The sequence below is a fragment of the Mesocricetus auratus genome, unplaced genomic scaffold, assembly GCF_017639785.1.
Source record: "Mesocricetus auratus isolate SY011 unplaced genomic scaffold, BCM_Maur_2.0 Super-Scaffold_100024, whole genome shotgun sequence".
Classification (NCBI taxonomy): domain Eukaryota; kingdom Metazoa; phylum Chordata; class Mammalia; order Rodentia; family Cricetidae; genus Mesocricetus; species Mesocricetus auratus.
The window spans coordinates 17,671,075-17,685,404 of record NW_024429205.1 but is presented as its reverse complement, the minus strand read 5'-3'; the positions used below and the strand labels follow the sequence as shown (position 1 = coordinate 17,685,404).

Genomic DNA, 14,330 nt, shown 5'->3' with positions numbered 1-14,330 from the left:
GAATTTCCTTCCCTGGAGATCTCTGGGCAGAGGCTTCAGTGTCAGAGGCAATCCATCCCCAGGGCTTGCTGGAGATGGAGGAGGAAGATGGTCGGCTAACAAGTCTGCCTCTGAGCAGGCTTCTCCTCCAGGAACACCACTTAGCAGCCCAGAGGATCCCTCACTAAGAACTGAAGACATGTATGGGAACACATCTGTCACTGAGCATCTATCCACGGGACCCTTAGGTTATCCTCTCTGCTGTATCCACAGGAATGCCGTGTTCTCTGCCTCATGACAAAAGCCAGTTTCTTTCATTCCTACTACAGCGATGAACAGCATCCTTGGCTCTGTCTGCAATATAGTTCCCTTCCTTGTCCATCTATCCACAGCCAAGGCACCTCAAGTTCTGTCCCAGTGGGCTGGAGTGACAATTCCCCCGTCCTCCACAGGACGGGCTGGGATTGAGAAGAGGAAGTGCTATTCTGGAGCAAGCCTCTGAGCACACATTTTTGGAGATACACTCTCCTCTGTGTGGCAAGAAGCAGGTAGATGGTTTCACATTCCCCCCACCAGAATCCCAGGCTATTCCAAAGGAGGACTGGAGACAGGTTTGTGGCAGCCTGTAGCCCATGTGTGGGATGGTTAGATGTGATTTCACCGAGGGGACACACTCTGCTCCACTTCCTCTCCTACACTTGTTCTCACTCCTATTTTGATTTATGATGTCTCAATGGCTTCCCCTGTGTCCCCTGAATTCTTTTCTAGAACCAAGGAAGGATGGGGGTGGGGAAGGTGGTGGTGTTCTCATGCTCTTTCCTGGCTGTGGACTGGGTCCAGCCTGTCCAGGCCACAGGAGTGAAGGTGGAAGTTTCCTTTCCAGGACACTCATGATGGAAAATTGCAGGCAGTTAGAATTGGTCATGGAGAGTCAGAAGATGTCTGGGGTAGAACTTAACCCTGGGCCTGAAATCAAGGGGTTCAGCAACAGGCAGGGATATACCACTGTGACAGCCTGACCGTTAAGTCAGGGCCAGCACCTCCCAAGAAGAAATGCAGTCCAAAGGTGGGGTGAGGGGATGGGAGGAGTGGGGGGCCCAGATGCTTTAGGCTCTTCTAGAAAGAAGCTGGTGACCCACTTGCCTGTTCACATGCTGGTCAGTGCTGGCTGCAGGAGGAGAGGTTAAAAGGCCAGGAGGGACCTCACCTGGTGCTGGTTACTGCAGATATTGGGAAATCACCAAGCCTAAAAACCACTGTGGCTACCTTTGTCACACAGTCTGACCACAGAGATCTGTGCAGCATTCCCAACGTGTGACAATTACACATCCACCACCCCACCCTGTTGCTTGGATGGAGCAAATGGCTCAAGACTCCAGTTGCTTGAGAAGCCTGGGGAGACTGTTTCCTAAATCCAGACCTTGGGAAGGATCCTGTCCATTGCATCATCATTCAGGGAAAAAACGGGGTGGAACCCTGAGGGCCCCTAGCAGGTCTCTGATGTGGCCTTGAAGATACAGAGAGAAGCCAGCTCTGTGAGTAGGATGATGGATCAGGCAGGAGCTAACCTGGTCTTAATCACCCATCACAGCCAGATCTAAGGTATATGGTACACTATATGCCACACACACACACACACACACACACACACACACACACACACACACACACACACACACGGTACATCCACGCCCACATACAAACAGAGACTCTTGGTCCCGAGCACAGCCAGAGGCTGCAGTCTCTGTCCAATGTGCAGAAACCAACATGTCTGTTAGAAGGTGGACATCATTCAGGTCTAGTGTCCTGAAGAAATTCCCTCCTGCCTCCTCCATGGTACCCCTGGTTTGCTTCCTATTACCACTAAGATGTCTAACTACATAATTACCCAACCAGGCAGGTGAGTCTATACAGGCACCTCTTGGACTCCAACCCAGTGAGGGGGCTGGAGGGAGAGATGGGGCTCCCATGCTCACTTTTCCACTGGGAAGTCACAGGTCGCACAGAGACAAGGGTTAGATGAGAGAGTGAAACTTATAGGAGGGTGTGAGACACTCTGGCCAATCGTGACAGCTCTGATGGAATGACTGTGATAAGTTACTCAGCACCTCACCCGCATCATCTAAATCCATCGCTCTGTAAAGACCACGGCAGTGCTAACATGTACAGGGGTGAGGGGGGTGAGGTGACAGTGTGTGTGGGGGACCCAGGGGCAAATAAAGCACTTTTCCTGTAGCACCCTGTCACCACAGAGACTGTCTCCTGCCTGAGGCTCGGAGCAGGTGACACCTTTGAGTTGGTAGCAAAGGGTGATTTTGAAGAGGTGGCCATCCCTGAGCAGGACTCTTAGGGACAGGCAAATGACACTGGAGGTGAGAGAGGAACTGCCCTTCAGGAGAGAACCTCCTCATGGCCACACCCTCACCCTGCCAAGCCTCATTTAAATAGATTATTGTTTATTGGCAGCTACTCCATCTCTAGGGTTATGAATTATTTACCAGATAATGACTTCATAATTGTTAATGAGAGATGCCCCAAGGACATGCTGACATATCTTCTAAAGCCACAGTGCTAATTGTGGTGGAGTCCCAGAAGCTCTCATGGGGGTATATATCCAGTGTCACTCCAAGGGACAGAGCCTGACAAGTCCTTGGGGAGCCGGTGAATCCAACCCCTCATGATACAGGTAAAGAAAATGGATGTGCTTCCTGGGGGTGGGACTGGTGCTCCTTGGTGGCTGTTTGGGATCCCTGTGTGTGGAGGAGGGCCACCTCTACCTTCTAGACACAGAGACCAGCAGATGGCAGGTGTTCAAGCAGTAGGATGACTGACCAGAGGAGGACACCTTCTTTGAAGGCACATCAGTCCTGAAGAGAGCAAGTCCCTAATATAGTGCCACACTTTAGGTATTAGCCCAGATACCACTCTATGATGTTATTTCGTTTAGAACCCTTATTTGCAGCGGAAGTTGCTGAGGCTCGGAGGTCATACACTGTGTTGGGAAAGGGGGCAATGCTGGTATATTTGCATCCAGGCAGTCTGGGATTGCCAACGATGCTCCTAACTCCTGCAGCTTGCCAGAATGTATCTTTAATGAAAGAAAGAATGGTCAAACGCGTGACCGCAGAATACACATTTCTATATGTGGCTTGAATGTGAGACAGTATATGGAGGGCCTGGGCTACAGCAGATTTGGGGAGATTGCCCTGACTCCTCAACCATGAACCACATTCCCAAGTCTTCTTTGTGCCACACCCCTGGGAGTGTCTCAGAGATGGAGTTCCAGTCACAGCCCTCAAGAGGGTTCTGCGATGAGACGTGCCCAGGGTCCAGTCCAGGCAAGCATGCCTACAGTCAGCCAGAAGTTCCTGGTGCATGGGTTTGGCTCAGCTCTGCAGGGTGGCCCTCACATGCTTCGAGCAGGCCAGCAACGAGATGAGGAGCCGGACACACAGCGGTGGAAGGGCCCGCAGCAGTACCGAGAGGAGCCGGGGGGCTGAATGGATGCAGGGAGTGAATCCCCCTACCGGGGCTTCGCGCGAAAGAGGGAAAGAGTTCTCACAGAGGCACTGTGCTAGGAAACAAGAGGACCAAGTGCTCCAAGGAGTACATTAGCCCGGGAGTCAGGACTGGGGCAAAGTCCATCAGTGGCTGGCTGGCATGAGGCAGACTTCTCCCATCGGATCCAAATGTGTCAGGAGCTGCACCTAAGCGCGTGCCTATGTAAGATGGCAGAGCACTCCAAATGCATGTTAGAAAGCCTCCGAATTGGTGTTAAATAAATAATCACACTAGTTATTCTGGGATGGAGAGGCCGGGTACCACTCTATGTGCTAATGGGAGGGTGGGGCTCCGGCTGGCCGGGCTGCCTCATGCACGCACATCCCCGAGTGCTAAGCTTCAGGAGAGCCCTTCCGAAGAATTTCTCTGTGTTCTGATTTTGTTTCCCACGGTCAGCATTTGCCTGGGTACCTGGGGAAGGGGCGGGGCTGGGTTAATTGTTACCTCTGTGCTGTTATTAGTTTACCTTGTAAAAGCAGAAATAGGCTTTTAATGATTCTCTCTCTCTCTCTCTCTCTCTCTCTCTCTCTCTCTCTCTCTCTCTCTCTGTTGCTACCTTACAAACACAAACCAGAGACTTTTATCTAAATGAGCTGCTACAAATCAAAGGAAGGGCCCATGAGAGTTGCTAGGCTGCTTCTATCTTACTTGGGTGGGGAAACAAGCTTATGCTCTGCGAGCGAGGCTTAAGCATCTCCATCCTTTCTGCATCTAGCCTGCTTAGAAGCGAGAGTAAAAATACCAATTGGCAGCTGTAACGGATGAGCTTCTGAGTGGCCTAGATCAGAGGATACAGAAGTAAGCATCATGGTCTCCAGGCTGTGATGGTGCGTCTGTTTCCAATGTAAGCTTTGGCTTGGGGAGTCTTCTCACATGGTTTTTGCGGTATTCCCAGTGCTTAGCAAGGTACCCAGCATTACAGAAACTGTCTTAGAAACATTTAAGCACTTCCTCCCATAGTATTTTGGGTAATTCTTGTTGCATCCTTCACATGTTGTAACAGTATGCTTAGTTGCTGGTCTCCCTGCAGGATAGCTCATTAAGGACAGAGCATTGGTTGAAGCTATCTGGATAGCAGATGTGGAATAATACACAGCGTGGCTGCCAATAAGTGCTTCAAGGAAAGAAGGGATGAGTACTATGGCAACCTTTTGCTTCCCAGTATACTTAGTGTGCATCCTACAGCCTCCTCTGCCTCTGGCACCGGCTGTTCCAGGAAGGGGTCATGGTGGAGAGACATTCAAGAAGATAAGATACAAGTTTAAAAGAATATTTTATTTGTTTTAATGAGACAGTATCTCAATATGCAGCCCAGGCTGCCTTTTAACTCAAGATCCTCTGTCTCCTTGGTACTGGGCTTATAGACATACACCACCAAAATGGATTAAAACCCACTTCTGAGTGTTTTTAATTAAGGGTGAGATCACCTATAACGGATGAAGATCCACAAGTTTAAGAGCATAGCCACTCAAAAATACACTCACGGTCCTTTACTAGAACAATGCTGGCAAGATCACTATGAACCTAGGTTTTTTTCTTTGCCCAAGTTGAAACAAAAAGTGTTCCATCCTAGGCATCTCATGGAATCCAGGTTGGAGTTACCCTCCACGCTTTGCCCTCGGCTGTTGGCACACAGTGGACAAATTCCCAACTGTTCCCAGCAGTCTTGGCCCCTGGCAAGTGTGCCTACAAGCTAAGGAAGGGAACTTAGAAAGACAAACTTTGACACAAAAGCAAATCCTGAGGTTCTCAGAGAAGCTATTTCTAGCCTAGGTGACAAACGAAGTTTTGAAGACAGAAGGAACTGGGATGTACCCATTCACCCAACCTGTCACCAGCCAAGTGGAATTCCTATGCACATTTAGGCTCCGAGCTCCCTGGTTCCCCTCAGGATCTCTCCTGCCTTCTGAAGGCCCAGGTATTAGACGTCAGCTTAAATTGGGAAGAGCAACTCAAGCCAGATATCTATCTAGTGAGACCAATTCAATTGTAACTCCTTGTGGACAGACCCAGGCCTCTAGATTTGTACAGCTGTCTGGGCCATGGCACTGTGCCCTGAGGCTGGGTGCTGCTGACCAGGTGGCCCTCTTCCCTCAGTGTCCTGTCCTAGTCCGTCCCCAGTTCCTTCTCATTGTCCCTCATGGTTTCTCCCTCGTTTTCTCCACAGTCCTCCCCTCATCTTCTCTCAGTCTCCTAATAAGAGAATTCCAGGTTAGTCTCATTCTGTAGATGCCCTCACAGTTACTGGTAGACTGGGCGTATAGCTCGTGTGCTCTCTCCAGTTCCAGGGTCCTCTCCATCACTCTGCTTGTGAGGAGATGGTCTGCGTGCGGTCTGCGGTTCTGCAGTGTCTGGCAGAACATGACCTTCTACGTTCATGTACTGACCAGGCCCTGTGCTGGGCCTGTGGAGAAAAGGATAGATCCCATACTCTAGAATAGCGAAAGAAGGAAGGTAAGATTCTGTAGAGGATACAGAGGCAGCCAGGGGATGCTGGGTGTCGAGGACTCCCTGGTAAGACCCACAGGAGACGGCAACGAAGGGACGTTATTTCAGACAGGCTTAATTCAAGAGGGACTCTGAGAAATGAGCAGAGACAGAGAGCCCAGCTGGGTGTCAAGTCCAGGGTACCGGTGAGGCAGAAAGAACAGAAGTGACTATAAAGATAGAAAACCGGGGTGGGGGGAACCTTAGGGTGGTGGTTCTCAGCCTGTGGGTCATGACCCCCCTCAGGGGTTACATATCAGATATCCCGCACATCAGATATTTACATTACAATTCAATGAAATGAAATAATTCAGCAGGGGTACTGTACTAAAGGGTCACAGCATTAGGATGGTTGAGAAACGCTGCCTTAGGAAACGGGAAGAAGAAGTCTGCAGCTCCCATAGCCAGGAAGGGCAAGGCTGTATAACTCCATAAAGACAGTAGGGAAGCCACTGAGGAAGCCAAGGAAACTTCTGACGGAAAGGCGTAGAAGGCCCTAGAAGGAGCGTACGTAAGAACATACCAGCCAGATTCAAGGCACAGCTAAGGCCGTGAGGAATCGTGTCCAGACGGTGACCATGGGCACACTGCTTCCTCAAGGGCTCAGATAACTAGTGGACTATGGAGGTGGCTATGGGGGTCCCTGGGGTGGTCCAGGAAAGGCAGCAAGACCACGAGGGAATGGTTTAGCATATATGGTGGACAGAGCAGCACTGGGACATGTTCACGCCCATCCTTGGGGTAGGGACCACAAGATCTAACAGAGACTGACAAGGAGCCAGTACAGGAGAAGAGGAAAAGGCCGGGGGTGCTCAGGAGTGGGGGGCTAGGTCAGCTGAGCCTTAGCTATGCTGAAACCCTGCACCTCAGCCTCAGCCTGCCTCTCCCCCTTTAGTGACAGCAAATGTGTGAGTGGTGGCAAGGCCAGTTGTGGACTTGTCGCCGTGGCAGGCGGGTGGCGCCTGGCTTGCCGGTAGGTGATAGGACAATGCTGCAGCTGCTTCTCCTAAGATTTATGCTCTCACCAGGTAGGCCACAATCTCCCCACCTGCCACTCCCCACCCTGCTAGCTCCTGGATTGACAGTCTTGAACGTTAGGCCAGACCTCTCTAAATTTAACATCAGGAAATAAATGCCTATGCAAAGTACATTCTCAGAAATGTATTTTGTGGTACTGCTACAGGAGATGACTCAAAATATCTTAAAAGTCTACCTCTAGGGCATTAAGTAGGTTATGTATATGTATTATGTATATATATAAATGTGTATATATATATGTATGTATATATTACCTAAAATAGGAAGCTTTGACAAATGATTTCTAATAACTGAAATAAAATGTTGCCTAACATACTGTGGAGTCAAAACAGCATTTACCAAGTAGTGGTGGGTACAGTGTGGTCCCATGTATGTGTCTATGTAGACCTATGTGCCCATTTTATGTATGCACGCGAGAAAAAAGAGATACCACAATTTTTATCTCTATAGAATATATTATTTATACAATTTTAGGCTTCTTTCTATATGTATATGCACATATGTACACAATGGACATTTTTTTTGGTGTTAGAGGTTGAATTCAGGGTCTTGTGTATGCTATGGACTCCTTCTAACACTGAGAAGCAGCTCAGAGAAATGATCTTTTAAAATACATAATAGTTTTCTGATAACACCTTTTAGTAATAAAAAAGCCAAACTGTAAGATTTGAACTTTTTTAAACTCCCAAAAGAATAATGACAGTTTTTAGGTACTTCAAGGTCATGTAGCTGCTGGTCGTCCCCAGACACTCGAAGTCAAGATGGCTCACACACCTGTGGTAAAGCTCTCACCGACCATTGAGTAAGGGACCAGTTCCATTCCCCTCTTGCCCAGCCCCTCACAATGAGAAGACAGCTGGCTTTGTCTAGGCAGGATGTCTCTCTCATTCCAGGTTTGTTAAATAGTGACCTACCTTGCGCCGTCCGTCTCTGGTGAGCTCAGGATTCGTCCCCAGGATGCAAAAGCTTCGATGGCCACCAGCACTTAGCAAAGCATGGGCATAATGAGGGAGCCAGACAGTCTGGAGAGAGAGAAGGGAAAAGAATGGTGTTGGGATGGGAAACAACCATCATTTTTTGTGAATTATCTATTTTGAATTCCAGTATCTTAGATAACCCCCACCCTTAATGTATGTTTGCCTCTGCTTCATGTTTTTCCTTGATGCTGACCCTCCTCTTATGGACTCTTTCAAACAAGGGTACCAAACTCGGCCATAGCACACCCAGATGATGGGGTATAGTGAGCAGTACCCTTCCCATCTTTCACACAGGCTTGCCCTAATTCCCATTCCATTAACACAGAATAAGAGTAAGAACGATGGCACTGTTTCCCACCTAATCTACCCAGAGCAGTTCTAGGTGGAAAACGCCCCAAGAAATTTGGTCTTTAATGCTAAAAAGTCCATAAACGCCAGAATTACAATAACAAATCATTACTTATTCTAGACAATGGGGAAGAAGACCTTGAGGAGGTGAAGAATGGAATCACTGGAGAGAAATGCTTGAAGTATAGATTTAATACCTACTAGGAAGACGCTATCTATTCCGGGAAGGCAGGGTGACTCCTTGCGTACTCTTTCAAATGTAATATATGAGAAAGCCATCGCCATGATGGGCAATGGCATCCTCCCTGCAAAAGCACACACAGGACTGTCATTACCTGGGAATCAATATATTTTTTAAATGGAATATATCATTATCAATTGATTTTCCTTTTTCCTCTTAGCACTCCAGGGTCCTGGCTAGCAGGAGAGAGCTTTAATGTGGTATGAAGGATTTGGACAGGTAAATAAGTTATTGTAAACGAATCCCACCTCATGGCCAGCTTCTGAAGATATGACAGGCCGTTTGCTGATCCTCTCCACCTCAGGTTTTTCAGCTGCCTCTGACAGGGACACCCGTGAACCATATCAAATAGCCATTTGAAAGCCGAAGGTGGCAGAAATATTACTTTTCCCAAGGACAGACTGTTCCCTTTACGATTAAGAAATAACCTCTGTGGGGAGGCAAAGTGAGCCAAGGTCACCATTTAATTTTGACACTGAGCCAAAGTCGTGAATACATTTCCTCCACCAAGCCAGTGTGACGCATGCGGAGACATCGATCACTCTAGCCACAAGGTATTGGCAGCAATGGTGATCAGAAGATCAATGAATTTCTGGGAAAGATCCTGAGCAGATAGGTGTTGGTGAAGAGAGAGGTCTAGAAGACATCGGTCACACTGATTTTGGGTTCTCAAGGACCTCATCCATCCATCCATCCATCCATCCATCCATCCATCCATCCATCCATTCATCTCATTTCTCATTCATTCAGTAACTGTTGAGTGCCTGAAGCCTATTAAGGCCATTTTCTAGGCAATGGAAATGCATGAATGAACAAAACAAAACAAAAATATCACTACCCTTATGGAGTCCATGGTCTACTGGGTAGAAGCAAACAAGAAACAATGAACTTAATAGGCAATAATGAATTAGAAGATGGCGAATAGCATTTGTAGGGGTGGAGTAGAACAGGTTGGGAGGATGCTATCTGAGAACTTCTGTACAGTTTCAATAGAGCGTGAGAGGTCAGCATCATAGGGGGTGACATTTATGGAAAGGAATGGGGAATGGCTCACACAGGAGTCTAGGGCAGAGGGAAGAGCCAGTGTGAAGGGCTTTGGGGATTGGGACATCATTTTAAGATCAATGAGAAAGTCTCTTGTGGCTGGACATGGGACATTCCAGCAGACAATGGAGCTCGAGTGGTGGGCATTCAGAGTGCAGAGGGACTTGTGGGTCACTGTTAAGGCTGTCAATCAAAAGCATGAGGATCCCTGCTACCAGACATCTGAGAAAAGTCTCTCAGAAATCTTCTCCTCCACCCAGGCAGTTCAAGTCTCTCCAGCCAGGTGACACCCATGTCCGGGGTTGTACCCAAATGAAAATGGCATAGACCATACAGGAGGCTAAAGGGACAGCAGTGGGGAGGGAGGACAGACCAGTTCATGAGGCACACTTTCAATAATGGCCTTGCGTTCCTACTGTTTTGTGTTAGACACCCCTTCTAGAAGAGATAACCCTAAGAGTTCTGAATAGAATAAGCCACATGCAAAGCCAGGCTCTTTTCACGATATGAAGTGACATCCTCTGACTTCTGGTTAGGTTCAACCTTCGTGGATACCAGTAGGAGCCTGGGTATGAGTTGGGCCCTGTTGTGTCTTCAAGAGCTGTCTGTGTTCCTCAGCTGAAGGTCACAGCACTAGCTGAGGGAGAGGGCATCCCTCCCCCATTAGGTTCCAGTTAATAGCTGCCTCCCCTCGCCCCCTATAACTTATAGGCAGTAATTACCTCTATGCTCACTATTAGCACTGGGAGATTGTACTACTGTGGTATCTTTATGCTGCACTTATGCTTTTGTGATTTGTTCTTTTAGTTGACTCTCTTCAAATGATACATTTGAACCTATTTGTTACTTTTGGAGAGGATTAAACACGTGACTCCACAACAGGAATTTTCATATAACCACATGGTTTTGCGATACTGGGTAAGTGCCCACTTCTCATTTCTCCAACTCGAGAACATGGGTTGTGAGCCCTTCTGAATCTCTTCAGCACTGTCCCCTCTTGAGTATCCCATATTTCAATAGTACCACCAGTCATTCCATGTCCCAAGCAAGGAGCTCCCAAGTCATAATGCTTTGACCCATTCCAGCCAGATGCCCCCTCCTTTAAGGGGTTTTTTAACTGTTCTTAGCTCACATCTATCCTTAGTTTATGTCTTAGTGGTTTTATTTGTCTAGTTGAATATTTTCTTCCTTGCTGTTTTTCATCCCACCCAACCTCTATTTCTTGCAGTCAGATCTGTGGCTGACAACAGATAGATATTAAGATACTATTATCTTAAGACTTGAATCTTGGGTCCATGGTACCCATGCAACAGCAGTGCACCCTAGATCATGACTCATCATCTTTTCCTCTTAGATGGCTACAAATTACACTCATTCACCCATCCACATTCCGCCTTAATGAGCTACTTGGCATAGAAAGTGATTTTAAATTATTAGAAACCTAGTTTCAATGATCACAATGAACCACAAGGCCTATGAACCACAATTACAGCCAGCATGGCACAATAGCCCTAAGTGGTGTTTATATCTTGGCGCTAAACAACAGTGTTTGACAAGAGGAAAATCATTCCTGATATTAGAAATCTAGCCAACTAACCTGGGCTGGTAAGGCCATGGAGCTTAGAGGAGAACCTGCTCCCACTACCTTACTAAAACAAGCAGAAGTCCTAACTGCATTCTAAATATTTACCCTTAGACTTGCAGATAAGCACAGCTCTCACTCCTCACCAAAGAAATAACACATGATCTTGGTTACTTCAAGACAAACTGATCCCTTCTCTTCCATTAATTGACTTACCAAAGGGCAACTACCAAACTTAAAGATAAAAAAAAAACATTAAAAAGCAAAGGGACATATGATCTTTATTTTTAAAATCATGCCAGGTAATGTCACCACTTGTAAATGGGATCTATAACCTTTACCTTCCCAGGGTACTTACCAGATGAGATTGACTTTGACAAGACAAAGACCACTATGAAAACAAGAACCCAGGATGGGCTGTTTGGGTTAAATGCTGAGAGATTTAAAAACCTAACTCAGAGAGAACCATTTCAACTCAAAATCTGAAGGTACAGATGATTCCTGACATGAACCAAACTGATAGCCAAGAGAATTATAAACAAGGGCCCTAGGAGTCCTTACGTCTCTATAAAAGACACCAGTTTTTCCAAGAGAAACTGCCTGCAGAGAAGAGAAACCAATTAGGGACTCTCGCGTTTGGTACAGGATCAGAAAGCAGCTATGCCTGACTCTTGACCATACACCCCAATTACGGTTCTAGCACTCAGCAGTCCAGCACCCCTTGGCTGGCTAGGCAACAGAGATTCTGTCTTTCTTGGAAAGCAAAGGAAAGGAGCTGGAGGCTGGAGGCTGAAAGGAGAAAACTAGCCACAATCCCACCTCCTATCAGCTTGCATGCAGGGCTCCCAAACAGCCTTGGCATCAGGCTCAGCCGTCCCCTCCAAACACATCCTGTAGAGGGAACACTCATTCATACTTGCTTTCTTTCAAGAAGACAGAAAAACAGGCCATCCATTAATAATATCAACCATGGGCTCACTAAAGCCTATAGGCATCTCGCCAATACAAAAATAAGCATCTGGTTTATCCATTAGGTTCACAACAGTTCACTGGGCCAAGGGGTCCGAAAGGCTTTGCTTTTAAAACGGAGAGTAGAGATGCAAAGACGGAGCACGTCCTGAAAGTTCACCGAGCACCACACTGAGATTTCCCATTTCCATTAAGGTCCAGAGTTGGCCACTGATGAGATCCATTACTTGTTTTCAGCTGTTAGTGGGGCCCTGCCTGGCAAGCTTTAGCATGGACACACATTCGTCAAGGCAAGCTTGTGTCTGCTGAGGCCACGCTGCTGGCTTAGAGAAATAACACAGTCTCCACTATGCTTGAGGTTGGCAAAAATCTAGCCTATGCACATTTTTTCCTTTACCTTTTCTAACAAGTTGGTGAACCAATTACTTTTGTTATCTCCCATTTTACAGATGAGGAAATGGCAAAGTCCCACACAGAAAGTCAGTCAGGAAGGACGCCAAGGACGGAGCTCTGGATGTTTGTACACCTTTGTTCCAGATGCCCAGGGACCTGTCAGTGAGGATTTGAGAGTCGTCCTGTGCGTGCTGCACAGCTACCACCCTGAACTGGATAAACGAGAGTGAAAGTGTTAGTGAACCCCACTCCTGTCAGTCAGTCTCTGTGAACCCACACCCCACTCCACAGCCCCCAACAGCCTGGTAGGGTCAGGTGACCTCGCCTTGCTTCTGAGCTCCCCTCCTCCACCTGCCACAGGCTTGTCAACAGCGAGCAACTCTCTATAGTTCTTCGCAATCAGGAAGATGATTAACCCAGCGTTCCCCGCTCACTCGCTTCATTATCATCCTCCACCCCACGAGATAAAAGTTGAGTTAAATGACATTTAAATTCTTCCTAATAAGAGGAATTAAGTTCTGAAGAGTAAGATTTTTGTCAGAGAGCTCTGGAGCCACAAGCCATTGATGTGTAAGATTTTCTTGTCACCCTCCCCCACCTCCAGGGACTAAGTTTTACCCCTCCTTGGGTCAAATCTCGGCCCTTCTCTCCCCCCAGCAAGATGAGGATGACGACGCACATGAACTATTTTGTAAAAAGACATTATTCTTGGATCCTTATTTCAGGGCATGACTCTCGCCACCTACCTGTCATGAAAACCCTGATTCCTCTCTCCCCCTCTCCTCTGTGACGCATGGAGCACTCGCTCAGAATGCTAAGCAGGCACATTAACCATCGTTGGCTTATACGTCTGGTGCTAGGCCACTTCCTGCCTCATCATACAGTTCAGACTGGTTTGTGTGCTTCTGAAATTGTCTGTGTTGAAACGTTAATGCGCTACGTGACTGTATTTGAAGGTGGAGACTTTACTGCAGCAATTATAACTGTGGATGCAACGGGCAGAGCCCCAAGTGGACAGAACATTTTAACTGGTACCCCTCAGAAGAGATGAAGAGTCATTAACAGGTCTTCCCCTCCTCCCCATGAGGACACAGGGGGAGGGTGTCAGCTTGAGGCCAGGAGACACCACACTATATGGACTATGAGGATTTTTCTGGGACTCTCCAGCTTATAGAACGATGGAGTCATTTTCAGTGGTGAAGCCACCCAGACTCTGGCATTCTGTGATGTCAGCTTGAGCTAAATCACGCCTGGCCCACAGTGACAGGCTCCCCGGGTGGCCTTGCTGCTGCTACAGGAGTTGTGCTTAAACCCTGGAGCTTATCACAGAACTCCCTAGCCAAGAAGCATCACTCTGGTCCTGGGACCCTGAAGAAGCCAGGTACAGGAGGTTCTTTGTAGTGTCCTGATCTCAGACTCCCCAGCTCTCCTCTGGGACCCGCCATTCACTAGCCTCTTCCCTGCACCATCTCCCATCTGCCCCTGTTGCTAGAAGTTACCCAGGATTCTCTGGAGTACAGATGCCTTGCCAGAGAACACATGGGAGAGTGTCACAGTATCATCCTGTGTGTCACCCATGAGGCGTCCCCTTAGTTTCATCGTCTTGGGGGTAAAAGAGAATGTAGAGGTAAGGAAAAACAGGGTGCTCTTGGCTTGAATGGACCTATAATTTTACCCAGAGACTGCCAGAAATCTAGACTGAAGTGTTTCA

The 14,330-nt window shown here is 47.6% G+C and overlaps 1 protein-coding gene across 2 annotated transcripts in view; it reads right to left on the bottom strand.

Moving 5' to 3' along the window:
• Nucleotides 1–14,330, bottom strand: part of Klhl29 (kelch like family member 29) — a 291,248-nt gene that overhangs the window by 201,505 nt on the left and 75,413 nt on the right. For both annotated transcript variants that reach the window (XM_005079085.3, XM_040730961.1), the window contains exon 2: nucleotides 7,980–8,087. Coding sequence is in view for 1 of the 2 variants with exons in the window: in XM_040730961.1 (XP_040586895.1) it covers nucleotides 7,980–8,087 (108 nt within the window). In the remaining variant the exon portion in view is untranslated. The remainder of the gene's footprint in view (nucleotides 1–7,979; nucleotides 8,088–14,330) is intronic.